Source organism: Struthio camelus, chromosome 17, assembly GCF_040807025.1.
Source record: "Struthio camelus isolate bStrCam1 chromosome 17, bStrCam1.hap1, whole genome shotgun sequence".
NCBI classification, from domain to species: domain Eukaryota; kingdom Metazoa; phylum Chordata; class Aves; order Struthioniformes; family Struthionidae; genus Struthio; species Struthio camelus.
This window is the reverse complement of record NC_090958.1, coordinates 7,651,493-7,678,517: the sequence shown is the minus strand read 5'-3', so window position 1 is coordinate 7,678,517 and position 27,025 is coordinate 7,651,493. Positions and strand designations below refer to the sequence as shown.

The 27,025-nt window shown below is 50.4% G+C and overlaps 1 protein-coding gene across 2 annotated transcripts in view; it reads right to left on the bottom strand.

Annotated features, from left to right (window-relative positions):
• BICDL1 (BICD family like cargo adaptor 1) overlaps positions 1-23,093 on the bottom strand; it is a 46,072-nt gene extending 22,979 nt beyond the window's left edge. For both annotated transcript variants that reach the window (XM_068911210.1, XM_068911211.1), the window contains exons 1-2: positions 22,728-23,093; positions 17,946-18,161 (exon numbers count right to left, since the gene is read on the bottom strand). In XM_068911210.1, the coding sequence (XP_068767311.1) occupies positions 17,946-18,161; positions 22,728-23,093 (582 nt within the window). The remainder of the gene's footprint in view (positions 1-17,945; positions 18,162-22,727) is intronic.
• Between the last annotated feature and the right edge of the window lie 3,932 nt (positions 23,094-27,025).

The window sequence follows — 27,025 nt, the reverse complement described above, 5'->3', positions numbered from 1 at the left end:
GCTAGGAGACTAAACAGAAGAGGAACTGGAATTGCTCTTTCATAAGCAACAGGCTCATGAGATATTGCTGACGGGAGAAGTCTCATGGCTGCAGCGTTAAACCTGCTCAGAGAGGACTTTGTGAGGCAAAGAAGGGCGGTAGCATGTCATGCGAAGATTTGCACTTCTCCTTCCAGTCATAGGTATTCTGGAAATAAATGGTATTTTAATCCCCATGTGAAAGTGAAAATTCTTTGCCCCAAATTTGTCCTCCTTTCTCTTAATTTTTTCCCTTAGGTAGGGTAAATAGGAAACACTCAGGGTGTTTTTTGACCTAAACTGCTCTGCTCCATATTTACTGGAGTTTTGAAATGAAACAAACCAAGAGTGCGAGGCGGTTTCCGCCCAGCACACCCCAGTGACGCAGTAAGCTCTTGGGGGCAGCAATGCGTCAATGCACCTTCAGCCTGCAGGCCTCGTACCTGAGGCATCAGGGAGGTGGGTATAAAAGAGAGCAGGTAGCAGCTTGGGGTGGGGGGTTTCTTGGATGGGCTTGGGCTTGTGTTTCCCTCTTGAGATGTAGCTGTGCTGTTGGAGTAAAGCTGTTTAGTTGCCTTGGTGGAAAGCGGCCAGAACACGTGAGCATGGCTCAGCCTGAAGCTGGATTGCCTGGTTTTGGTGGAGAAGCAGTTGTGGTGGCTGGTTTTGATGGCTTCTCCTGTTTCTGCTGGCTGGAGAGCTGTTGGAGATTGCTGCTAGGCCTGAGGTGCAATAAGGTACTGCTATTTTTTTCTTTCCAGGTGTCCTTGAAAAATCCTTTTAATGTGGATAGTGAACTTTTGCTGCATCACCAAGTAAAGCATGAAAGAGTGGATAGTCAGGGGTTTCTTGGCTATGCAATAGCTCTTTTTTTTTTTCTTCCTATAAAGCTAGTTGATATGAGAGAATTAGCTTGCATAGCAAACCTCTAAGTGCCTTGACAAAGAGGTCAAGAAGCAGGTGTGTTGGTAGTCCTCATCTTGATCCTCAGTAAGTGTTAGCTCAGATAATTGTTTGGCTGAGGCCAAAACCATTAACTTAGGTTAAATCATCCTGCAGGATTAGGAGCTCTGCTGCTTGGTGCAGAAGCAAGGATGGTTGTGTGTGCCTATGGTGCACCTCTGGCTGGCTGTAGGTGTGCCTAGGTATGTTATCTGACAGAAATAACTTTACAAGGAGAGGTGGGTTGTATGCATGTTTTGGGAGGTGCTTCAGCACGAACCTCCCTCTTTACTTGGTTTCTTCTTGACCTAAGCATTTGGCTCTTGTGGGGAGGAAAACTCAGTGTGTGGAAAAATGACTCAGTTGGCTTTCTGCAGGAGGGAATGCTGGAGGCAGCTGGTTTGTGTGCTGCAATAGATTAATGCTGGAGATAGCTCAGAAGGCAAAGCATGCCTGGAGGATGTGCAATGCTAACGAGTGCACGGCAGCTGCTCTTACTCTGTGGGCAAGTTCTGCTTGCAGAAATGTGGGAGACGATAGGTCTGTACAGTGGCTCCTAGGGCTGGCTTCTGTCCTCGGTCTCCGAAAGGACAGCTGAGTATGGGGCTGGCTGGCAGCAAACTCGACTCCTTTAAGAAGGAGTAAAGTGTAACACCAGCAGGGTATTGTAATTCCATATAGCTGCCACACGCAGCCTTAAATGAAGCGTTCGCTGCTCTGTGCTTTGGTTACCTATTTGTACATGGGAGCAGAAAGGCTTATTATGGCTTAAACTGTGTCAAGGCACAATTGCAGTGTAACTGAGGGGAGCCATGCCTTTAACCCCAGTGGGAGCACAACTGGATTTCAGTGTGTCACAAGGGGATGTGGGACCTTCACTTAATAAAAAATGCCCCAAACCTGTGTCTGGGGCTGTGGTTTTTGAAGCTCTGGTGTAGACCCCTAGATATATAGCTAGATAGAGCACTTTGGACAAGCTACCTTTGATGTGGGCTTTTAATCAAGATTTGTTGAGTTCAGTCTGACTTTTCTACTCAAATAAAAGGATGAAAAATATTTCTTCCAGTAAATTTCTAGTGAGCCATAGCTGTGGGCCAGATGATAGCCTAATGAAATATAAAATGCCTGATTAGTTTTTAAATGGTTGATGTACTAGAAACATGAAGATGTACCAGGATTTTTAAACCTTCTGGAAGAAACAAGCTTGTTTTGGTGGAGGGGAAGAGAAATATAGCTTAATTCTCTGAGAGGCTTAGCTGGCTTTCCCCTGGTGGCCAGAAGCCAGGACAGCAAATCTCCATTCTTGAATTTATTTTTTTAATTAAATTCTTTTAGTTTAAGAACTAAAACCTGGATGTGTTCAAACTCAAATGTCTGTCTGGAAGCAGGACACAGTGATTAAGCTTCTTGTAGTCTCTTACTCTGGCTTTGAGTTCTCTGACATCTCCTTTATTTCAAAGAAAAGGGAGAGAGTTCTGTTCAGGATATCTGATGTGTGATGGTATGTTAGCAGTAAAGGCCTCAAGAGGAGGTGAGGATTCACCCTCCCAATCTGCACCCATGCACCTTGTTGAACTAATGATATGCTCTTCTAGAATTGAGTAGTAATATTCAAATGAAAAGCTTTCCCAGTAAGTTTAGACATGATGCTTGAACTTGCATCTGCAAACATGTCTGACTGCTTGGAAATATAGGTGTCCATTCCCATACCTGTGAAATGGAGAGGTGCCAAAAAGCTGTGCCAAAAAGCTGTGCCAAAACTTGAGGAGTTGGCATAGAAACTGTAGGTTCATATCTCCTAAGCCTTGAGAGAGTGAAAGGGAGAAACGTTTTCAAAAACCTAGACGGATATATAAACTTAAAGCATCTCCTATAGCCAATCTACCTTAATTAGCTTTTAAATCCCTGTCAAGTCTGACTCTCAATAACTTCCAGCAGCCCGTTTCTGGAAAACAGTATTCAACTGATGGTTACTCATTTCTTTCACAACTTGACCAACTTCTTTCAAAACTCTGAAGAAGGAGAGCTAAGAAGTCTCTTTTGGACTTTGCCTTGACTATAGCAAGATGGAAGATGCTCAGGGCAGAAGGCTTATTTATAGCTGGTGCAATAAAACTTGTTTTTCTACAAAAAGCTGCCACATGGCAACCCTGGAGTGAATAATGGCCAGGATGGGAGCTCCAGCTTCAAGCTTAGCTCAGTTAAAGATTTCTCTTCCCTAGAGGATTTTTGTCCCCGATAGGTGCAGTGGGGTCATTAATGAAAGGTGAGTGCAATAAGAGAGACTCAAAGGGCTGGAGTAACCCACATGTCAGCAGGTCACAGTTGCAATGCTTAAATAAAAAGGTCTGAACCTACTTGCTTTGAAGGATGGCTCTGAAGCCTGTGGATAACACTTTACTTCAAAATATTTCTTGGTCAGACAGTGTTTGATCTTAATCACTCTGAACACAGTTTACAGCAGAAGTGTGCTAGATACCTACAGGTAAAAAGCTTCTAGAAACACCATTTAACGTAGCATGGGAATACTTGTCCCCATGCTCCTTCAGCAGCCTCCACCTGGTCCTAAACTCCCCTTTCTTGGCAGCATGAGAAGATCTTCTTGGAGCATAAGGTCTTTGGTGCAGACTTCCAGCACAAGGCAGACCTTGCTCTTGGTGACTGCCAACAAAAGATAATTATGATGTGCTAGTAATAACATCTGAGCACTCTTATCTTTTCAGCTCAAATGCAGATCTCCACTTTGGGCTTTGCCATGTGTAATAGCTATGTGCGTGCTTGTCTCTGAGCCCAGCTTTGCTCAGTGTCTCTGCTAGGGTTCGGTGTGTGACTCAGGGCAGCAGATGCCTGTGGTAATTGTTTACCTTTCTGGGCTGAGCCACAGATGTAAGCACTGATGGGATTAGGGCTTTAAATTGTAGATCCTCAAGATGGGCTTAGTCTGCAGAGCGGTATGTGCTCTGCAGCAATGGTTAGTGGCAAATAGGCAGTGGTAGCTCCCAGCGTGAGCCAGAGCTGCTGTGGCAGGCGTATGCGAGTCTAAGATGAGTTTTCTTAAGAGCACCTGTAACCTGGCTTTTGGGAAGCTGCTGAGCATTTCTGTAGGTGACCTGATCTTGTCACCAGTGTCAGCCGGGCAGGTGAGGTGCTCCCCTGGGCACTTGCCTGGGCATCGCTGCCGCCAGGGTCTGCAGCTGGCATGGGTGGGAGTCCCGAAACCAGCAAGCGGATCTCTCCTTGAACCTCGTCCTCCCACAGCCCAGCTTTTAAAGAGCTCTTGCATGGATTTCTTTAAATAACAGCTTTTGGCAAACTGTCATTTTGGTACTTTCAGTCCTACAAAAAGCTGTGCTTGGAAATAAAAAAAATAAAGCAAGTAGACGCGGGTAGCAAACTTAGATGGAAAAACAAGGCGAGCACAGCACATACTGTAGATCGTGTCTCAAATATCACAGCTATGCTCTGCCAAACCCTCCCCGTGCAGGGGAACGCATGAGCACCGCGTGAAGAGAGCCCACCGTCAGCTTCAGGCTTTGGTGCATCTGTAGGCATCTCTTAAAGTAATGCAGTGACGGACCTGCACGGAGGCAGCCAGCTTCGTTGCAAACCCTTTGTGTCTTTGGTTATTTCTTGGTGGAGGGGAGGCCGTAGGAAAAGCTGCTGCTGCGGTAGGTAGCAGCAGTAGTGCTGGTGACTGCATGTGCTGAGCTGTGCCAGCTCCATCCCGGGTGGTCCTGCTCCCGTCGGGCCGTGCTGGGCGGCTTGTTGGCGCCCCAGGGGCAAAAGCTGCAGTTTGGCGATATCTTCACTGCAAGGTTGAATTGTTCCTGCTTTGGGGGAAAGGGTGGGGAAAAAGCCGGTGGGCTTTGGCTCTGGTGCTTCTAAGCAAACGTCAGGACTGCTGAGACTTCTCCACGTGTACCTTGTGTACGTGCTTTACGGCCCTAAAGAAGTAACAAGAGACCAGCTGAGACGCACTATAATGCAACAGAACTGGTGTGGCCGAGGCCGTTGAGCTTCAAAGTCTCCCTGAGGAGTCACCAGGTTCTTGGAGTCAACTTCATTTTGAACGTCGTGTTCGAGCGTGCCTGGACCTTTTGAAAACGGTGGCAGCTTTGACTGCTTGCTGGTTGCGTCCGTCCATTCGTGGCCGTGCTGCGGGAGGCACCAGGCCTGCCTCGTGGGAGCAGATTATCCCGCTGCCGCCAGCCGGCTCGTCCACTGCTCCCCTTCTTAGGCTGCTACAGCAGGATTTTAAACCGGGATCTGCCCTGGTGTTGCTGCCTTGAAATGATTAGCTTTCCCTTTCTTGTCCTGCGCGCTGCCAGAAAGCAAGAATAACGTGCTCGGTGAGGGGGATCGCTGCGCGCGGCTGCCGCTCGGCTCCTGCTGCTGCAGCTGAATTGCTCCCCGCACGCGAGGCTGCGGTAGGAATAGTAAATCCGCCGAGCGCTCGCCGCGTTCAGAAGCGTCTACAGTGATGCCACTTAAAATTCCTGCCAGAGCTTAGGCTTGGGAGCTGCAGGGAGGCTTTATCCTCTGGTGTAAAGTACCTGCCTTAGGCCGCAGACCCCCTTTTCCCCTCCTGCCCGCCGTACCTCAAGCCAGGCGCTGGCACGGAGGGAGCAGACGGGTCTGCAGGAGCCTGCAAGGAGACCGTGTGCAGCCCCGCAAGCTAGTCTGCGTCGCGCCTCTGATACGCCTCTGCCTGCCTCTACGCCGGCTTCGGCGCCCCGACTCTGCTGCTGTGCCACTCTGTCCTGGAGCGATCCTGGAGTCCTGGTCCCCCCTCGGATCCCTCTCCTGGCGCGGTCAAATCGGCCATGCCCGTCACTGAATTCCTGTACGGACCCAGAGCTGTGCCAGGGATCTGTGGTGCTCAAATATTACAAGAATACTTCTAACGTTTCTGCTGTGGTGTATTTGGTTTTGCTGCTGAGGCTGACACCGTCCTCTAGCTTCTCCTTGGCTTTGCTCAAAGACTTTTCTGGTCTTGTTGAATTAGACTGGATCCCCCCCTAAGCTTGGACATCATAGAGATACAAATGGATCACAGAAGAAACAAGTAGTTTAAACATGTCGCTGGTGTGCCACAGGTGTCTTCTGAGCACCTCAGCCCCTAATATCTCTAATGCAGTCCTGCTTGGGATACGGTGCTTTCCTACGCAGGGACAGGTCTTAGCTGGGTGATGTGAGCACTGTGCATGGTGGTGGTGTGGGCTGGACAGGCCAAAGGAGACTAATGGCAACTTCTTGCTCGCCAGGCCTGAACAGGGTATTTCACCCCGAGGAACGCTCCACTTGCGGAAAGCTCCTGGCGCCGGGGCTGTGCTCGCTCGCCCCGACGCGCCCGGGCCGTCTGCCCGGGGCAGGGCAGGGGCAGCGGCGTGCTGCCCACGGCCGCTGGCTCAGCGCCACAAGGTCTTGCTGCACTGGTATCAGCCACCACGCGGACACAGGTTTCCGGTGCTGACCCAAATCCAGGCTAGTTTTCAGAAATTAATAGGTTAAAGGAAAAAAAAGCAAAGCATAGGTTTGTTAAGCTCTTGTGGGGATTTGGAGTTTCCCAGCATGATCCCTCCTGGCACCAAGGGACAAAGGAGATAAAGATATTAGAGGCCAAGTTTTCAGCACAAGCTTTCTCTTAAGCACTGACTCAAAATACAGCTTTACTTGTCAAGCTGTGAGACACCAAGTATATCCACATGTCTGAAACCTATTTGGAGGACAAGACAAATACTAGCAGTTAAAAAGCAGCGTATCAGTTTTCATCCTTGGTCAGGTTTACTGCAAGGTTCTTCTATTTAATATTATTTATGGCAGACTTAAACATTACCGGGAAAGAGCGTTTGGCCAGGTTTCTTCCCAGAGCAGGAATTTACGCAAGGGTTACCAGGCTCGTTGGGGCTAATCCCTGCTAGCATTATACATCATCTGACAGTTGCCAAGGAGACGAGAATAATCTCAGCGAGTCGAGATATGAGGAAGGTATTTATGGACATTTGCCTAATGATGCTGGTGGAATGCACCAAAAAGTGATTATTTGTGCGTCTTTGACCACAAAAGAGACAATGCTTCAATATGGGAGATGTGTTGGCGTACAAGGCAAAAATCTCCCTGCTATGTTAAAGCAGCACCTACTTCAGGTGGCCTTGAGATTTCCAGCATATCTGGCACTGGCCTTGAGTGCTTTGCAAGGGGGTAGACAAAGCTCTCGTGGTGCGTTACAAGACCGCTGCCCAGCCGTTTGCTTTCTGCTGTGTCAGCAGACTGTATGTACAAACAAGTTGTCATCTGCGGTGCTGACCCAGACTTAACAGAAACCTTCCACTTCCTCCGCCTGAAATCCTAGCAGGTGCCTTGTGCAAATGCCTTGGGTGCAAAGCAACTGGGGAGGAAGGAAGAGTGGAAGGAGCACGTATTTGCATGCATAGGTGTCTATGCATGTGTGCATGCTTTGGAAACTGCCTCTGGGCTAACTGGCTCTTTCTTCCCTCTCCGTTCCCGGGATGCGCTCGGCTGGGCGGGCTGGCGCTGGGTGCTGGCAGCATGCTCCAGGCCCCGCGGGAAGGGTTAACTTCACATGGGCAGGCTGGCGTGTGGGTCTCAGCTGGGGTTTTAGGCAGATTAAGCCATCCTCCCTGACCTGGAGTGGTTTATAGCTCTGTGCTCAGGGAGATTAAGAGGAGCAGGGGAGCCAGTATCTTCATTTGAACAAGCCCACGCAGTTGGGGAAGGCTTCTGTTGTCTCTGTCTTGCTAAGCAACAGGCTTCCTCTCGGCAACGCGTTCCCTGGCCGTGGGAAGGGACAGGGATGGAGGAGGCCAGTGCTCGGGAACGTGGTGCTGGGAGGGATGGTCTCATACTGGGCAAATGTCCCTTTCCCAGGTTAAAGAGAAGCTGCGATGTGTAGCGCGGGTCTGCCGGCCTCTTTCCTTCTCTCCCACCTTGATCTTTTTTGTCTGTGACAGTTTCTTGACAGAGGGAGGGAAAAATAAGGCTTTTCCAAGTTTTCAAAGCCTGATGTGAACGGCTCCCTGGGAAGGAAAGTCGCGGAGAGCCAGCCTGCTGCAGGCAGACGCAGCTCGCGGTATCAGCGTTAACGTCGGCAAGCAGCTCCGCGCTGCTGGGCTGGGTAATGCCTTGCCTAGAGGAGGCCTCTTTAAATGCACTGAATCAACCTGTTAATCCTCTGTGTGTGGGTTACGAGGAGACTTCTTGGATTGTGCAAATCAGTGGTTACAACCTTGGTTCGAGTTTCTGCAGTGGCCCCTTTTGCCCCTTCAAGTGGTTCAAGGTAGTAAAAGGACACCTGGGCTGTTTATTCTGGTTAGTCAAGAAAATAGCCAGTGAGCAGCAGTTCTACCTTCCTCCAGCCCTGCTTCCCAGGGCAGCTCTCTTTGCTTGCTCTGGGACCTGTGCCCCGTGTAGGCTTGCTGTGAAGGCGAGGTGCTGGCTGAGAGGTCAGAAGGTGCCTGACTTTCCTTAGCTTTAAAAGCACCAGGGATGTGCAGCCTCTTCTGGCAGGAAGAAGGTGCTGCTCCCAACTATGTGTTATCCTTCTCCACCTCTCCCTGGGGGGCTGAGCTCTGTCTGTACCAGGAAAATGAGCCTGAGCAGGTTAAATGGTGGCTTTGGGGGCTATCTTGCCCTGACAGAGATGAATTTGGGGCAGCTCAGCAGATCCAGAGGGGAATGGCTTTGGGCAGTGGAGCACAATGAGCCAGCCTGCAGCTGGGGACCCTCTCCTCCTCTGCAGCTCTTGGGGAGGACTTGGCCCCAGGAGGACACGGTAGTACTGAAATCATCATTTTTTACAAGCTTTTGCCGTGAGCTTTTAAAGCAGACATCCGGTCCCTTGTGCTAAGGTGAAGAGGAGAATAAAGACTAAAATGTGACATTAGTTTAGGGGAGAATTTGTGCACAAAGTGAAGTACCACATCCAGTAAGCCTTGGGAAATGAATCTCTTGATTAGAGGCACGAAGTACAGAAATCGTTGAGTTAGCAAATTCCTGTGCAGCTTCATAGCTGATTGAATGTTATTAGGAAAATACCACATGGCTAATAAGACTGAGAAAACCTGGAGTGACCATGTTTGCTAAAATCTGGAAACATTCAGCTCGTATAAACACCAGTCTACAGGGAAGTGCGACTCCTCCAGTACCTAAGTCTGTTCAAGTGCTAATGTTCAAGCAAGGTTTGGGACCCTATCTGAGTCTTCCCCCATATTTGCATTTCTTTTTACCCCTCAGCTATTTTATGCCTGTGGAAAGTTAAAATGCAGGTCAGTTCCAAAGCCTGCAGCCTTACTTACTGCTTTTGAGCATTTCTTCAGGCTCTTTTGCTTTTTTCCTCCAATATCTAGAAACAGTAGGAAGACCTGACCTGACATTACTGGAAGTCTTGCTTGCATAAAATAGAGTAACCTCAGAAAGTCTCTTTGAGACTTAATTTTACCTAGCTCCTTTCATGCCAGGCAAAACTCAGCTGGGCCCTTCCTGACCGTTCCTGAAAGCCTCCTTTGGAGACCATGTAGCTTCCCTGGGTCTCTAGTCTACTCAACAAACCTCATAGCCAGGATGTTTTTCTTAATATCTCTTTTTATCCTGCCACTTAAGCACTGTCTTGTACCTAGAGGATATGGACAATAAAGGTTAATTTTCGATATTGTTTCTTCCCTAATACCTTTTTCTTGGGCTGATACACTTCAGTGTAGGATCCAGCTCCCCAAATTCCTAATCACGCTTTAAAAACTCATCCACATCCCGTGACATCAAGCTCATACTCGTGCAGTGTGCTTGCCTAAGTAATAAAGAAGAGGCTTTTTCCTTTTTTCAGTTGTCCATAGGCTTAAACCAACAATTATGCCTAGTGTCCTAGCATATCAATTTAGTGTTGCAATAGGATCTATGCAAAATGCCTGCTCATTGAGTACAGAAACACGGGAAAATTCTTTAAGTACTTCTATGAAAGGTCCCCTTCTGCTATAACTTGTGGGTATTTGCTCCTGAAACACTTCACCTGGCAAGAGCTAATGGGAGTATGAATCTCTCCTAGAAGTACAGACCCTTCCCTCTGACAAGTCTTGGGGTTTACACCTGCCCCATGCCACTGGCGCGAGCAACAAATCCGATAGTGCATACCTGAGCGGCAGGACTTCAGCTTTCCTTGATCTGTGCTTGTGGACAGCCAAATTAAGTGGTACTTTTGTTCAACAAATAAATGTGAACAACTTATGCCAAACAGTTGCCAAATGGAGTAGCTTTCCAAGACTACCCCAATACAAAACTGCCAAGTCTGGAAATGGATTCAGAAACGGATTTCTAAGGATGCTGAGAAGGGACTTGCTGGGCTATGTTTTCCCAGGAACTGAGGGATAACATGATCTCACGTTGGCTTAAGAAACAAGACTGCAGAGATGACTATCAGCCCAAGGCTGACTGATAACTTACACCCCACAAGGATCAGTCAAAGGTTATCTGGGAGGGGAGACACCAAGGGACAAGTGGGAAGTGGAGGGGAAGCAATCAAGAAGAAACCCAATAGATCCTTTAGGTGAGATGAACTGTACAGGGGAACCAGTAAATGGTATTTAAAGGGGAAACTCAGGTGAGCTGGATGCCTTAAGCACCCAACTATCCAGAGATCCTGGAACAATTCCCATTATAGCTCTGCGCTTATTACACATCTATTCTACTGTCTTAATCTCTGTAGAATTGCATCCTAGTTAAAACTATCCAGGTAATTCCTCTTTTCTTGTATGCTTTGATAGGAGATTAGAACCTCAGCAATGCCAAAATCTTGGCAACGCCCTGCTCAGGACCCTGGCAACGGGGATCCTGCCTGCAAAGTCCCCGGAGCCTCTGGACAGAGAGACACCTAATAAAATTGTTAGGGAAACCTGTCTCTGTCCAAAAGGAAATTCTCACTCAGTCTATAAGCTACCTTTGCCTATGTCACTCTGCAATTGTCACTCTTGCAATTCACTTGATCTGTCCTCATCTATCAGCTGTTTCCCATTGTGCTCTCACTTCTCAGCAGCTCCTTGTTCCCACCTGCAGGGGGATTTCCCCATTCCCTTGGATGGCTTGGCCAAGTCTGAGCCAGCTCTGTACTGTTTTGGGACAACCAGCCTTGAGGAAGCTCCTGAGGCAAGTCAGCAGGAGGGTCTGGCTAATCCCGTGTTTGTGCTCAAAATAAACTGGCTTTTGCAGAAAACAATTCTAAACAAAATGCTGATTAAAATCTAGGCTGTTTTGCAAGGGGCTGCTATGATTTCATGGGTAATCGGAGCACCTAATACAGCTGCCCAAAAAACTCAATGTAGAGGAGACCTCCCTCTTGAGCTATTGCCTACCAAACTGCATGTAGAAAAAGCAATCCTACTTTAAAAGAGGGATTTAGAAAGGCTTTCATTACAAGGTGTGGAAACATTGTAACCCAGAATGGCTCTTTAAAGATCAAATGCTTTTAATTGTTTTTTTTTTCCCCCATGTAGATATTTGCAAGCCTTGAATCTTGTTTCGCTCTGGCTCTAGCTAGTGATGCAGTGGCTGGATGCAAACACCTTCTGTGTCCTACTTTCTAGAATCTCCTGGAGGAAGTGTTTACAGCAAGTGTGAATAAGCAGAAATACTCCTAAAATCCTCTCGGCCCACATCGCCCTACCTCTGAGCTACTGCAGAAAAAACAATATCTAAACTGTATCAAGTGGCTATTCTACTTGCTTAAGTGCAACGCAAGAGAAGGGGTGAGCTCTGCCAGATTTTGATTTCCTCATTCCAGATAAAATTAAGTTTTAATCCCATGCTGGATTCCTGTTTGCTGTTGAGTTGCATTTCTAATCTTTCACGGCCAAAGCCTTGTGGAAGCTCCCAAGATCTGCTCCAGCACTACTTGCTGGTGGTGAGAGCTGGGCTGTGCAAGCTGGGCTGGGAGAAAGTGCAAGAAAAAGCAGACTATGGTGGAAGAGCAGGCAGTCAGCATCGATGGGGATATCCCAGACTGCCTGGGTGGTTGTTCCCAGCTGATTGCTGCAATGGGGCAGGAGGCTCTGGGGGCATCTTGTGAGGCTGGGCTCCTGCGCTTCGGAGCCACCCTTGCCCGGGTCTGTTGCATGGGGTGTTTTTAACAAGGCAATAAAATGTTTATTGTCCCCCAGCAGCTTGCTGCCATAGCTCGTTGTGGGTGCTATAGACAGCTGGCTGTCTCCTTGGGCTGGGAGATCTCCCGGGTGATTTTGGTTGGGGGGGAAGGGACCGGGGGAGGATGTCCTCCCGCCCAATGATGGGGGGGGACAAAGCAGAGCGTGAGTGAGCCGAGCCCGGCGGTGGGGGCTAGCTGCTTCACACGTCACAAGTGCGTCTCGCCGTGCGTCTGCTGCCTGTCATGGCATCACAAGCAGAGGAATCACACCCGGTTGCCACGGCAACATCACCAGACCGCATGGTGTGCTGTCACCTAGCAACTGGCAAGGGGTCCCCAGAGGTGGCGGGTACCGGCCGCACAGCCCCATCCCACTGCCTGGGGAGCGGCTGTGGCCCCAGCCAGCCCCCAGAGACGCGGCAGCGGCTCTCCCTTTGCCACGAGCAGGGATTTGTGCAGTTCTGCTTTCTTAGGGCAAGGTGCTTTTTTTTTTTTAAACTGAGGTCTCCCTCTCCTAAATGGTGCAAAGCCCTCTGCAAGGTGATGCGTGCTGTGCAGGACTCATACGTGAGCCTCTGTACTGAGGAGTGCCAGCAAATACTTCCAGCCACCGTGAGAACTAGAGGTGTTTTATACAAAAAAAGGCAAAGAATCCAATGCAGCGGCTGATTCCCCACCTTGAATCGTGGGGCTATTCAGAAAAAGGTGGCTCCTGAGCCTTGGCCACCTCAGGGCTCTTCTCTTTAAAGAAAGACAAACCAGCTGTGCTGGCGTGGGGCCTGGCCCCTTGGCCTCTGTGCTAAGCCTGCGGCTTCCAAATATACCCTGCTGGGTTATCTGAGACAACTTAATAAACAAGAAGCATAAGGAGGCTTGTATTAAGCATCTGTATAGATATAATAATGAATTAAAGGCAATTAAGCTTGCTCACAGTGTAATGGCTACAGACCTCTGGAGTGGCAAAAGGAGCGAATCTTGCCCAGCATGCTTGTTCTAATAACTCTGTGCAAAATCCAGATCAATCATCAAAAACAACATTGTTCCTATGCTGATAGAGCCAACAAGAAAGCATTCAGAAAAAGCTCTTCAAACCAGGAACCGACAACAGAGCCCTCTTCTCTCTAAGCATGTCGTTGAACACCAAAGTATTTACAAGAAGCAGTTTTGAAGGGAGAAGATAATATGGTCAGCTCATTCTTGGGTAAGAAAAATTTCTTTCAAATCAGTCAGCCAGTTTCTGATGGTCCTCTGAAGCGCTGAGATGAGGAAGGGGAAGCCGTTCAGCTGAGATATTGCTGAAAGGATGGTTTGTGGCTAGCAAAGAAAACCTGCTTTGGGGACTTGCGGTTGCGCGTACGGGCTGCTCTCCCTGTGCCGGAGGGATCAACCGAAACGCCTCGTTCTCGGCAGCGGTCTGTTGGCACGAGGTGTCCAGCGAGGATAAGGACTTGGTGGCTGAAGCACCTGCCGAGGGGGCTGCCACGGCCGCTGCCGTCTCCTCTCCAAGCGCAAAGAGCTATTTCAGTGGTGCAAGATGACATGCTGCTTTCTGCTGCCAAAACCAGCTTCCCGTTGCAAAAACTCCCTGAGCTTGACAGTGTTAAATTACTTCTTGGTGCTCTCTGTACCATGAAAGAAGCCTAAACGGGGAAGGATACATCCTCACCCAAGGCGCGTGCAGCCATCGGCTGCGGAGCCTGGAGCGCGGCGGCAGGAAGTGTGTGGGAAAGCCATCTGCTAAAGCCGCGCAGAAATAGTGTGAAAGTCTTTTTTCATTCACTTCCTGACAAAGTAGTAATGTGTTGTCTCATAGGGAAAGGGCTGCTTGCTGTTACTTGTGTTAGGAGCTCCTGGAAGCCCCAAGGGGGACAGGACTCACTGTTGGGTGCTGTGGGCACATGTAGGAGACCTTTTCCTTCTCCGCCCCCCCATTCCTTAACTTAAAAGGATGGAAAGCATAGGATTTTTGTTCCTTGTTTTCCAAATGGGGAACCGAAACAGATGGGAGAAAGATTGTGATGGAGCTGGAAGCAGAATGAAGATGTAATAATTTCCAAGCCACTGCTTTTATGGCAAAACCGTGCTTTCTCTCCCATACCTCATCTCTGAGCACTGTGATAAGAGCGGTATGCACCCAGTGTACTGCTCGCGATGTGCTCTGCTGCTCTCCCAGGTACAATGGGAGTTCAGGTCGGCGCGGGCATGCTCCTGAAAGCTACTGTGCTGGGGTGGGAGGGAAATGAGCCCAACATACAGAAGGGATTAAATCACTAAACAGAAAATTAAAAAAGGTTACTGTGGAGGCCTTAAACTTGATCTGTCATCTGTATCATGTCTCTCACCAAGCTTGCAGTCCAGCCCACCTGCTTCCTCCATGGTTTTATGCTGTGTTTAACTCTAGCCAGTATCTCCATCCTGCTAAATGCAGACCCGCACCAAGGGCTGTATTTCAAGAGGAGGCAAAGTTCCTTATAGCCTACTTCTATTATTAGATATGTAAAGTTCTATATCATCATCTCATCTGAAGACCTCAAACCATTTTGCAGACCTTATTTTAGCCTCTTGGCAACTCTGAGGCAAGACACTTATCCCTGTTTTTTGAGATTGGAGTAAACTTAAAATCCTCATCCCTCAGCCTTATCAGCCTCTGCCAGAATCAGCTGTGGATTTCCAGTCCCATGCTTCAATTGCAAGATGGTACTTTCTGTGCCCCTCTGCTACGCTTGGGTGGGTGCGTGGAAGCGCGTGCTCGCTTAGTGGTTGGGACATGCTTAGACTGGAAAAAAAACCCTGGTGGGGTAGATCCTGCATGTCTAGGGAAAGCAGGGTTTAAAAAAAAAGTCCTCAGGCCTAGCAGGCTTAATTAGGCAGAAAGAGTATCAAGGCAGCAGGAACAAGGAGGGAGGAGGCAGCACGTGCTTCCTTCCAAGGCTGCGTTGCTTTGAGGTAAAGTGGCTGAAGCTGAAGCCTGGGGACCCTGGAAGGCGCAGGTAGGAGCGGGGGGTGTTAGCCGGTGAGGCTGAGACCAGCGTTTGACATAGCACCTGGCGGCGAGGGAATACCTCTGCCAGGAGAGAGACGCTGAAGCATTGTAAAAGTGGGCCAGGAGATACTAATTGCTTTAAAAAAAAAAACCTTAGAAATCAAAATTTAAGAAACTAGTTTCTATCTCATGTAGAATGACTCGCAGCAGAGTAATGCCTGTCCGCCCGTAAGCGGAGACTCTCCAGGGTGTGCAGTGATGCGTGGGGCAGAGTTGAGGCTTTGAAAGAGGTTTTTTTCATCGCCTTATCACAGACTTCTCACAGCTCCCTCCTCCTAAACAGCCCCCTGGGACACAAAATGCCAGCTGGGAAGGCGCGCAAAATGCACAGCCTGAAATGGAGGGGGGATACAAGCAGCGTGGCCCAGTTCGCCCCGTGTAGGGTTTTGTCTCCCAGTGCTCAGTGTGTGATCCCCAGTAAGACTCCAGCCTAAGGTGACATGGCTCTAGGCAAGCATGTCTGTGTAGCTGTATTTGTCCTGGTTATTTATTAACAGTCTAAGCAGTGAAGGGAGTCAGAGCTATGAGGGTGACCAGGGTTTGAGCACCACCACTGCCTCAAGCAGTAGCTATGTAACCTCTTTGGGATGAGATACCGGACAAATAAGACTGCAGTTGTACTACTGAGTAGCAACAAGTGTGGAATATCAAACACTCCGTGAGAGCCGCTAATCAAGTGCTAATCAGGCTCAGACTTTTAAAAAGCCTCAAGCAAAGCCCTGAGTGAGCCACAACAGGCCATTCTTAATTCACTTCCAACTTGCCCAGATTGTCACGTCTTCGGGAAGCCCTTTCCCATCCCCAGTGTCCATTTCTATGTTTGAGTTACCGGGAGGTCTTGGGTAGGTGACGAGCTGAACAAGTGTCAAATTGCACGGGGGGACCTCGGTGAGTGTAAGCTGCTGTCTCTGCCCGTCTGCCTCATCTGTGCACTAGGAGATGACTGTCCCCTTCTCAAAGCTGGGCACGGGGTTGGGGTGGAGCAGAAAGGCAGCACCAAGACGCAACTTTTTTCCGGGATGGGGCAATTCTGAAGCCCCAGACAGAGACTATTTCTGGCAACAGCACGGAGTTAAGGGACCAAAATCTGCACGTGGGTGTAGCGTGCTGGTAGACTCAACTTCATGGCTCCTTTGCTAAAGGCTTAGCCGCGTGGCCCTCTGAGCGGCTGGGCTGGGAGCGGCTGCTGCAGAACAAGCGTTGCGTGGGCTTTAAGCCACATTGAACCATCCTCAGAGCTAGCCTTCTGGTTTTCCTCCATTTTCTAGACTAGTCTTTCAGTCTGGGATCATACTGGTACTATGACAAATCTTACACTTCCCAGCCAGCTATGGAAATCAGGTGCACGCACACAGAAAATCCTTCTAAGGGTCACAAAATCTGATGGGAGTGAAGTCCTTAGCCCCAGATAACAAACCTGACATAACACAGGAGCTCCGCGAGAGCTTGGGCAGAGCCTCATGTCTGTGTTGTATATGAGATACTCTGTCCAGCGAAGAGGCAAAAGATCCTCTCTGGCACATTGACGACATTTGGGAGATAACATTGCTTTAAAAAACACCAGTCAACTTACCGGTGCTTCTGAATTAGGGAAGTTTTTTTTTTTTTTCATGCCAGTTAAAAACCAAATGCACAGACTGAGTGACTTGTTCAGAACTTCACAAAAACATATATAGCAGAATGAGGAATGATTTCCTCAAGTGCGTGTACAGAGCATTATACCCCAAACCTGCTTTTCTCACCCCCAGCAGCATGGAAAAGCTGCGTACCCAGATCGATGGAAGACAAGTGAACAGACCTGTACGTTTGTCCCATTTTGGAGAGTTTTCTGGTTCTCATGTTGTGATCAAGGCCTCAACCCTTCCTTAGGCAGCATCTGTGCCAGCCCCTGAGACTCAACCCTGACCGAATCTGGTCTGAAATGCTCCTTTCATCTCCCATTAGATGTGCCTCTTCAGTATGAGTCTGTGTGTGTTATATTACTTTGGGACATGCAACTGTTGAGAAAATACTTTCATCTTTCGGAGTAACTGCATTCTCCAACATTAATATAATGGTTTGTACTGATTGTCCAGTGGGAAGAAAAATCCCAAGATCCTTAATTCTGGAGGACATGTCAACTTCTAGGGGAGGAGGCACCAACTGTTATGCCTTTTACTGTTGGGGAAAAGCCCCAAGTATTTGGTCAGTGAGACTGAGTTGTAGCAGCCTCACTATAAATCCTCTCTCATGCAGAGGTTGAGTTAAGCTCTTTGCTGAAACATGTCTTCCAAGGAGTTTCAGTAGGTTCTTGCACATCTAACCACAGGCAAAATGATCTGCAGGGACACGCCGCCGTGGGGTGACAGAAGGGGTTCAATTTAAAAAATGATACCCAATGAGTGTCAAAAAAGGGGAGGAAGGCAGCAAAGAGCCTGCCACAAGTTAGCCTCTTCCTTGCATGCTACATTTGTTTGGCATGTTCGTACATTAGAAATAGATTTTCTAAATCAAATTTAGACACAAAAGTTGAGAAAATTATGCAGCAAACGACCACTCGACCCACAAAACGTAACAATTTCACCAGTCAAATACAGCACTCTTTAAAGGTGTAAAACTCCCTTTAAAGACTGCATGTTTCATAGGGACGCTAGTGTAATCTGAGTGGATTTAGACCCGTTTTTTTTTTTTTTTTCTCTTTAAAGAAAGCTCTCCCACTCATTTGCCAAAACTGTTGTTCATCGCAGCACCGCGAGCTTTTCCCGGGACCAGCGTGGCTCGGCTCCTGCCTCGCCGGGGCTCGCTGCCGTGACTCACCCTGCTGAGCTGGTCCAGGAGTCTTTGGTTCTGCTCGGATAGTTCCTGGACGGCCCGCGTCTTCTCCCGGTCCGCTTCGCGCAGGTGGACCTGCTGCTTCTCCAGCTCGTCCTGCAGCTGCTTCACGTCGCTCTCCAGCTCTGACACCCGGCCTTCCCACTCGCCTTCTCTGTTCTCAAATCGCCGCCTCAGCTCGTGCTTCTCTTGTTCCAGATGCTAGAGAGCACAGAGGAAAGAGGTCACGAGGGGAGAAAAAGAAATACGAATGCTGCCTCCCTCCCTCCCTTCGCGCAGGAAAGGGGAGCGCGCGACGCTGCTATGGCAGTTGCAATCCCATGTCAGGGCAGGTCGCAGGCACTAAACTTGCTTCCTGTTTTCAGCAGTCACCCTGTCCTTGGGCTCTGTGGATGAGCGCATTGAATTTTTTTACTGAAACAACTGCCAAAAGTGTAAAGCAGGCTGCATGTCAGTAGGCGGAAAATATAGGTCAGGCAGGCCAATTGATTTAGTGGAGCCTAACTTAATCCAAAGCAATTGAGTGGTGGCATATTCTTTTAAAAATTGCCTGCACAGTCACAAACATGCAAACTGCATCCTTACAGAGGATGAGGAAGCCGGATGCAGCATCTTTCTGGTCATAAGGGTCTCATGAACAACAGTCGAACCATCTCCCCATTCGCTCCTTCTATTCCTGACCTAATTAGTGGCTGGTTGTTTGATAGCACACAGTAACTCTATTGTGTGACGCGGTCCCCTCTCGAATGGCAATGGATGCAATGAAGCAATTTCTATAGACATAAATATGTGCATTTTGGGTTACAGCTTGTTCAGAAAGCGCTTTCGGTTCCGGAGGCGTCGCTCTGTTTAGGACTAGCTGCAAAACCTGGGGCAGCAGAAACCTGGGAGAACTTAGGCAGGTTTTACAAGCTCAGTTAAATGAGGGCTGGACTGAAACAGAGCTGCAAATCAGGTCAAAATAGATTTATGTTATGCCTATTTGAAAGAAACCTCACGCGGAAGCTCTGAGCTTGAATTTCCCCTGGTGACCGAAGCCATTTGCAAACTTGCGGAGCGGTCACAGGCTGGGACATGGCCATGTCCCAAGAGGAGCAGGGAAACCTGAAGAGCAGCAACCTCTCCTTGGTTGTCCTCTGTCCCCCAGAATAACCTGCTGCTGCTCTGTCCTGGGTCTAGCCGTCCTTTGAAGAACATGTCTCAGCCAGGAAGAGCTGGACGTGGTGCTGGCAGCGTGTGATCCCAGGGTGTGATCCCCCACTGAGCAATTCCCCCAGTGCTTATGATAGCAGGGGAAAATAAGCCTGTGAGGAGGAGAAGCAAATTGCGCTGCTTTTGTGCAAAGCGGCTTTTTATTGCTGGGCAGAAGCACAGGCTGTGAGGTGGCCGTTCCCCCCCGGGCGCCTGCCGCCGATGACGCGCAGGCTGCTTCCCTCCGCCGCCTTCCTGAGGAGGCCTCGCCGTCCTGCTCTGCCCTGGGCTAGCCCTGATCTTCCACCTCTTTTGCTTTGCAAACGGTGCCACGGTGTCTCTTTCCTGATCTTATGGCTGAGCCTTTCTTGATGCTCCTCCCTCGCCTTCCAGCGCAGCAGGCATCCCGCGAGCACCCTCCCGAACCCTGCCGCAAACCCATCTCTTTCTAGAAAACCCTCCAATGCAAGGGTGAAAACACCAGGCGAAAGCAAAAATACTTCCCCACATTGCAAGACAGTAAAAGAGCGAGGGTCCCTCACAAATGAGAGGCTGGCGTCATAATTATCTGTAATGCAATAAGCAGGCACGAGATCCCAGCGTCAGGCCTGAGACAACTGTAGTGAAGAAAGGCAGCCGGCAGCCTAAGTGCGGCTGAGGCAGCTGCAATTTCAGTTCGAGCAGCAGGCTGAAAATGCTGTCTTTTATAGCTCGGTGTCTCATTCACTGCTAGGCAACGTTCGGAGAGATCCGGGGCCGTCGCTAAATGGAAGCTGAAGCTGCAGCCTGCTGCTAGCAGCAGAGCAGCCCAAGTCCTCCGGCGCACCGAGGCACGCTCGAATGCGATGCAGAAGCTAACCATAAGCCTCCCCAGGCATTTTAAAACCCTCTTGGTCCCTCCCTGCAAAAGAAAATCCCCACCCTGTAGAGCCGGTAAATGGCCGTCGCAAAGGTTGGAGTTGGAGGGAGGCAGAGAGGACCGAGTTTATTCTCTCGTGGTGATGGAGAGAGCAGAAGCACTGGGCGGCCGCGACGCTCTTTCAAAGAGGAGGGAAACCAGCCCGGCCGTGCTGACGGGCTCCCCCCTGCCTCTCCCTCGCGCCCGCCCCAGCGCCTGCCCCGTGGTGCATCCGGGTAGCTTCCCGCGTGTAGCAATGACAGGGCAAACTGCTGCTCTCACCGGGGGGGGGTCGTCGTGTTTTACGGGTGCCTCTCGCTGGTTTTTACGCAGAATTACTTTCTAGAAGGCATTTTCTTCTGCAAGCGGGCTTCCCTTCTGCTTAACTGAGCTGGGTTTGTCCTCGTTTACAGGCAGGAGAGCAAGGGGGAGCTGCGCTGCCGGCAGGGGGGCCGTTCGGTCAACTGCTTGGACAGGGCAAGCTCTGGGGGGTTGGAGAGCAGCGGGGACGCTCACGGTTTTAATCCTCTGGAGCAGATACAACTGCCTCAGCTCACATGTCAGAATGTGGTCAAAGACACCGATTCCATATTTAGTAACGAACGTGAATTCAGGCTCCGAAGGGGAAGATCGGCCGGAGTAAGGTGTGTGTGGTACAAATGCTGCGCTTCGGCAACGCCCCCGCAAAAACGCAACGCATCTGGCCATCGCCAGCTAGCTGAGCCCTGCGTGCGCCGGCACAGGAAACAAACTTGAGGCCAGAGGAAGCAGAGACACGTTTCTAAGCGGCCCGCAGCGGCACCGCTGCAGAAGCCATCCAGAGGCAGAGCAGCAGCAGAGCAGGTCAGCACGCTGGCTCCCGGGAAATGGAGCGGCTGCGCCGAGCTCTCACAAACCCCTTCGAACCGGCAGCCGGGAGAAAAGCTCCCTTCCTACAGGCTGCTTAAACAGCACGAAATCGGGGGCGATTGCCTCCAAGGATCCCATCTGAGGCTTTGTTTTGAGCCGGGCTCCGAGAGCGCTCAGCATCGGCACGTGGGTGGCGGCTGCGGGTCCTTCCTCCCCGCTCCCCCTAAATCGAAAAGCTCATTGGGAAATCTTGTTCACTTCAGTGGCAACAGGAGGAGGCCAGCATTTAATCTGCACAACCTAGGATTACCCGGCTTGTTTTGCAGCAGATTAACATTCAAGGTGTTTTTTTTTTTTTTCTCCTTTTGTGAAATAGCACAGTCTCAGATCTGCCAAACAAAATCTGACTCTAAGCGAGCAGCACTGACTCTAGGCAAGCAGCACTGGCTCCTGCCAGATGAGTAGCCCCAAAAGCAGGAATCTCTTATTCACCTGGAAAGCTGGAGGGTTAGTAATGGGATGAAAAGATGTAAACAAATGGCCCCGTTTATCAAATGCTCTTAAGAAAGGGCCTTCCTGCACCTCGAGGAGCAGGTGAACAGTGTCCGAGTGGGCCCACGGGAGCGGGGTAAACATTTGGGGGATGTTGTTTTATATAAAGTACTATAAAGTCATAGTTGTATCTAAAGAACTAGGAAGTCTCATTTCCATCTTTACATTTTGCAAACACCAAGTAGTATCTGAGAGGCCAGAACAGTCAAATAGGCAGCTTAGACAGTATCTGGGCTTGCACGTTTTCTCCTGTAATGGTAGGACAGGTTCTAGCCCAACTCCTAGGGAAAACCGCAGCAGCACTCCAGCAAATATGTTTGTTCTTGCTATGCTGTTTAAAGAACAAACTGAAAATGTTCTTTCTGGGAAAATTTTAATCTGATGAATAGTGCTGCTAAACAACAATTTGAGCCAATGTCGCCTTCACTGTTGTTTGTACCAGAATAGTAAAAAAGAAGGATTTTTCCTGCAGAGAGGAAGTGGTCAGATAGGGTAAAGGACAGAGTTTAATAACAGAGACAGATATCTCCCCTTAGGAAGAAAAGGCTCCCAGAACAAAGGACTTGCAGTAATTTCACAAATCCTCTTAACTTGCTAGATGTAAGACTTCACGAGGAAGGGACACAGGAATAGGCAGAACTGTGCACGAAGAATTAGTCTAGGGTTGTGACTTGAAATCTGAATGTTAATCCAGCACCGTTCAAGCTCTCTCCAGAAAGGAGCGAGAGGGGCCTGTTCTGTTTTTAAACAGAACTCCTTGCTGGGAGAATTAAAATTTCAAGAGCATCCCTGAGAAAAAGACTGGGGATAGCGGCGATTCGCTCACAGAGGTGTGCAAGAGGTTTCTTGCAAGAGAAGCTGCCGGCACTAGTCTTTATTTGTGACAGCTATATTTCAGGCTTAAAAAAATAAATCAGGGAACAGCTCATGCCGCTGCCTTCCCGGCGAACAGCTCTCTCCAGCTACCTGTGGGCATTTTTCAGAGCCAGCAGCTCCCGCAGCCCGGCCGTTAGGGGTGCCCGCGCCCGGCGCCCCGGTGCTTTGAGCGCAGAGGTGACACACGCTCGCTCGGCAGCGGCTAGGAGCGATCTAACTTGGAGGCGAGGAGCGCGGCCGGGGCCCAGCGGGGCGCTGCGGGCCGGGGGCGGCGGCGGGCCGGGCCGGGCTCCCGGGGGGGGGGGCGCCGGTGCCCGGCCGGCAGCCGCGCGGTGGCGGAGCCGCCCCCGGGCCAGGGGCCGGCGGCGGCGTCTGCGGGAAGGGGGGCGGCGGGGCCTCACCTCCAGCTTGTCGGTGAGCTCCTTGTGCATCCTCTCGTACTGGCGGCTCATGTCCTGGTTGCGCTCCAGCAGCGCCTTGCCCAGCCGCGCCGCCAGCACCAGGTCCTTCTCCTTCTGCCGGATCAGCGAGAGCAGCTCGGGGTCGCGGGCGGCGGCGGCGGGCGGCGGCTCCGGCGGCTCCCCGGCGGCGGCCAGCAGCGCCAGCTCCTCCTCCAGGGCCAGCTCCAGGGCGGCGGCCCCGGCGGCGGCGGCAGCGGCGGCGGCGGCGGCCCCGGCCCCGGCCCCGGGCGGCTCCATGCCGCCGGCGCTGTCCGCCTCCGCCGGTGCTGACCCGGCGGCGGGCAGGCGCGGGCACGGCGCCGCCATGGCCCTGCGCGCCGCCGCCGCCGCCGCCGCCGCCGCCGCTCCGCTGCGCCCCCCGCGCCCGGCCCGCGGCTGCGGCTGCTGGGCGGGGAGCGCCGCCGCCCCCGGCCCCCGCCCCCCGCCGCCGCCGCCGCCGCTCCGCTGCCCCGCGCCCCAGCGCCGCGGCGGAGCCATCGGCGGGGCGGCGGGCGGCTGTGTCCCCCCGCCTGGGAGCGGGGCTGAGCGTGGGAAACGGCACGGGACCGGCCGGGACAGCCCGCGGCGGGGGGAGCGGCGCAGCCCTGCCCGCCGGGCGGCCCCGCCGAGGCCCTTTCCCTTCGGAGCGCGGCGCCCGGGGGTCTCTGCTGCCTGTAGTCCACCCTGGGGCAGGTGACTACAGCTTCCAACAGCCCCTGGGGCTTGCTTTCAATTTCAGATTGCTTGCGGTGTTCCCGGATAAAATTCGCCTTAAAAGCAGCCTCAGTGAATGTCGGGAGCTGTAGTCGATCCTGTTCTTAACGCTTTCCTCGCTGGGAGGAGACTCCACTGGGAACCGGGATTTCCACGTAGCTGAGCTCCCTTGAAATCCTTCAGTTGGTTTTCGGTTTTGTTTTTGTTGATTTCCCTTCCTCCTCCTTAGATCTAGGCCTTGCTTTCCCTGGTGCTGTGGGAAGGGAGGCTGAGGCTGAGTAAAGCAGGGTAAATCTGTACGTTGTCACATGTGCCAAGACTGTTTCCTCAATTTCTCATGGTGCTTTAATTTCAAGTGGTGCTTTAGTAGCGACTGAACAGAAGCGTTGTTAAGGAAACCTGTGCTTTTGACTCCCAGAAACCTGCCGAAAGACGGGAAGAATTTCACACAGTTCTTATCTCACGACCTTGCTTCCACAGGGCTTGTTGTTCTTCCTACAGAGGATTCACTAGGACCGTGTTTGTCTGTACCAAGCTACCTCTATGTATCAGTCCCAAAGACATTTTCAGTTGGGACAAGGGGACAGACGACGCTGTCGGGGCTGGCTCCTACCATCAGACCCAGGGCCCTGGAGAGCGGCTGATTATTCATAACGGTTAGAGCGTGAGTTGTAGGAATGCAAACTTCCCTCTCGCCATCTGCCACTGGGCCTTCGCCTTTCACAGGCGATATGCCCCAAAGGCGTCCAGCTCGCGGGACTTGTCGATACTTGGCCCTTCTCCTGGCAGCGCCAGTTAATGCCGGTGGGACCTTCTGTAGCACGAGCACCTGCTCACCGGAAAGCAGGCGAGATGCGGTACCTCGCTCCATGCTGCCTTCTGCACCCGTCCGATGATGGTGACTGCTGGCTGTTATAACCCCGCTTTCTTTTGCGCCGGTGACCCAGAGGTGACGCGGTCTTTATCTCATAGCAATTCCCCCAGGCACCCAGTTTGCTAGACCTTTTGTCCTTGCAATCAACTGGCGCTGGCATTGTTGGGAAGCGGGACTCGCCATAAGGTGAGGCCATTTGAATGGTATTGCCAGTTTTGAAAGCATCCCTCCGCCCCAATGCAGGAACGGTGCTTTCATAGATTTGATCTTTGCTATTTAAACAGAGGAGGGAGTTTAATATTCAGATTGATTATGAGCACCTTCTGCTGGAAATGTCTACTACAGCAAGCCAAGCCTTCTGGTATGGTTAATGAAATCCATTGTGGCATTAATTCTCATCTCTAATTCATCTTTCAGTGTATAAAACAAAAAGAGATTATACTGAGATGATTTTAATCTCTGAAACAAAGCCTGAAATAAAACTCATAGCTGCAGCTGTTGGGATGGGAAGGGAAAAAAAAGCTATCGCCTGGATGGGGAGAAAAAGCACATGTCACCTGGTTCTGTGTATTACCAATATGCTAACAGCACAGCTGGGTGCCTGCACGTGCTTAACTCTCCTTTGGTGCCTACTCACTGCAAAACATGACGGTGTTATCCAGTGTAACTTTGCATTACAGCTTTGTTCACAGCATGACCTGCTATTAACCTCCGCTTCAAAAAAAATCCATTGTCCTGTGAATTTAATTATCGATTTGGCATTTCAGAAATAGATTGTATTTTTTAAACTCCTTTATGCATTGCTTTACTAGTGTTGCATCTTGTATGTACTATGCCAATGAAATATCCATGAAAAATGGTTATGAATAGAACAGTATGGTTTCTTTATAGTTATATGGTGGCCTTACCATTAGGACTCTAAAATGCACCTCAGCTGAGAGGCGGGACACTTGCTGACTGTGCATGGCACCTGATTCCCATTTCTGCTCCTCTTCCCCCCAGCTGGGCCTGGTTATGTCTTTTGGAGAACCTCAGCCTAGAAAAAAGAAGAACAGGTTAAAGGAAATGGGTCAAAGGCAAAGATTTTTCTTAACTGCAGTACTCAAGTCTGATGTGAGACTTCAATGCTCAGATACTAAGAACTGCAGACAGTGGGTAGTTCTTGTGGAGATGCAGCTCTCAAAGCGTGTGAGGTTCCCGTGTATGCATCGCCCATTATCTTCAGCATGGAGGTCACCATAGGATGACAATAGCACAGACCCTTTTTGGAAATGTGAGGGCAGACTGATTCAACCATGCAGAGAGGTGAGAAAAGTGTCTGATGCCAATGACAACACCACATCACGCGGTGGGTAATCTCTGTGGAATTAGCAGGCGAGGGTGAGAACAAAACGTTGGTCAGATCTGGTGCGAGAGGAGCAAGTCATTCTTTTCTTGCTCAGGTGAAAAACTTGCAGGGCTGCGAAGGAAAAGCAAGCAGCAAAAAGTGAGACTACCCCAGGAGGGGAAATAAGACAGCATTGGCTTTGTTGCTAAATAATTTCCCCGGCTTGCCTTTTCCCCATCTTGCAGTTACCCAGTCCTGTAATTAGACCATGGGGATGATTGGAGAATGGAGTTCAAGGGGCCTTTCAGGGCAAGCTCGTGCAACAGCTCTGTTAAACGGGTTCCTAAAGGAGCAAGGTGTCGAAACAGGCAGTCCAGCCTAAGGTACCGCTACCCTGTGCGTGCTGTGCTCTCGGAGGGGTCAAGGAGAGGCGAGCTCTGAGCTGCACAGGCTCTGGAAGCCCAGGGTCAAGTACCTCCTTAGGATGGAGGCTTTGAAATTGATGTTCTGCCTTCCAGGGATTTTGCAGGTTGCTCTCTTCACAAAGGAAAGGGAGCAGAGGGTCCAGGCCCTTGGCAGTTACAGGAACAGAGAAGTACACAAAACTCTCCGAATTAAGCTGGACAAACCATTTTTCACACATCAGAAGAGCGGCAAATCCAACAAATGCCGAAGTACTTTGGTAGATGCTTCCACCTCAGCTGTAGGAGGGCAACAGTCAGAGATGAAACGCGGCGAGGGAGCATCCTTTTTTGGTTAGAGTAAGGGGAGAAAAAGATGCATTGCAGGGGAGCCACAGCCACGTCTTGTTGCTCTGCACTTTTAGAGCTCTTTGTGGTGAGAGGAATTCCCATCTGCACTCTCAAGCGGCCTTTAAGTCTCCTCCCAGGGGAGATGGCACAAACTGTCAGGTTTCTTTTGCCATTCGCTGGCTCTTTTCCTCTCTTTTTGCATGATGAATTGCTCACTTTTTCTCTTTGCTTTACTGCACTTTATTTCTGACAAACGTTCCAGTTATTTGGGATGTTCGTATGCCCCAGGGCTAAGGTGCGTCAATGTACCACAGCCTCCGCCTGCTGCAAGATGGGCAGCAAGAGGTGCCAGCAGCCTGAGAGAGTTTGCTCAGAGTTTGCAGTTACCCAAATGAATAATTAAACGAAATACGTGTCCTGCTTTCAAAGCAGGTCAGAACTGCAAAGCCAGAGATAAGGCTCTTGTGTGACCTTTATTTCCCTTTGCTTCCTTGATGTCCAAAGCTATGCAGCTGTATGCCTGTGCCCGGGTTTTCCCCAGTGCTGGGCAGAGAAAATACAAGATAGGAAAGTATATCCGTGGAGGCAAGAA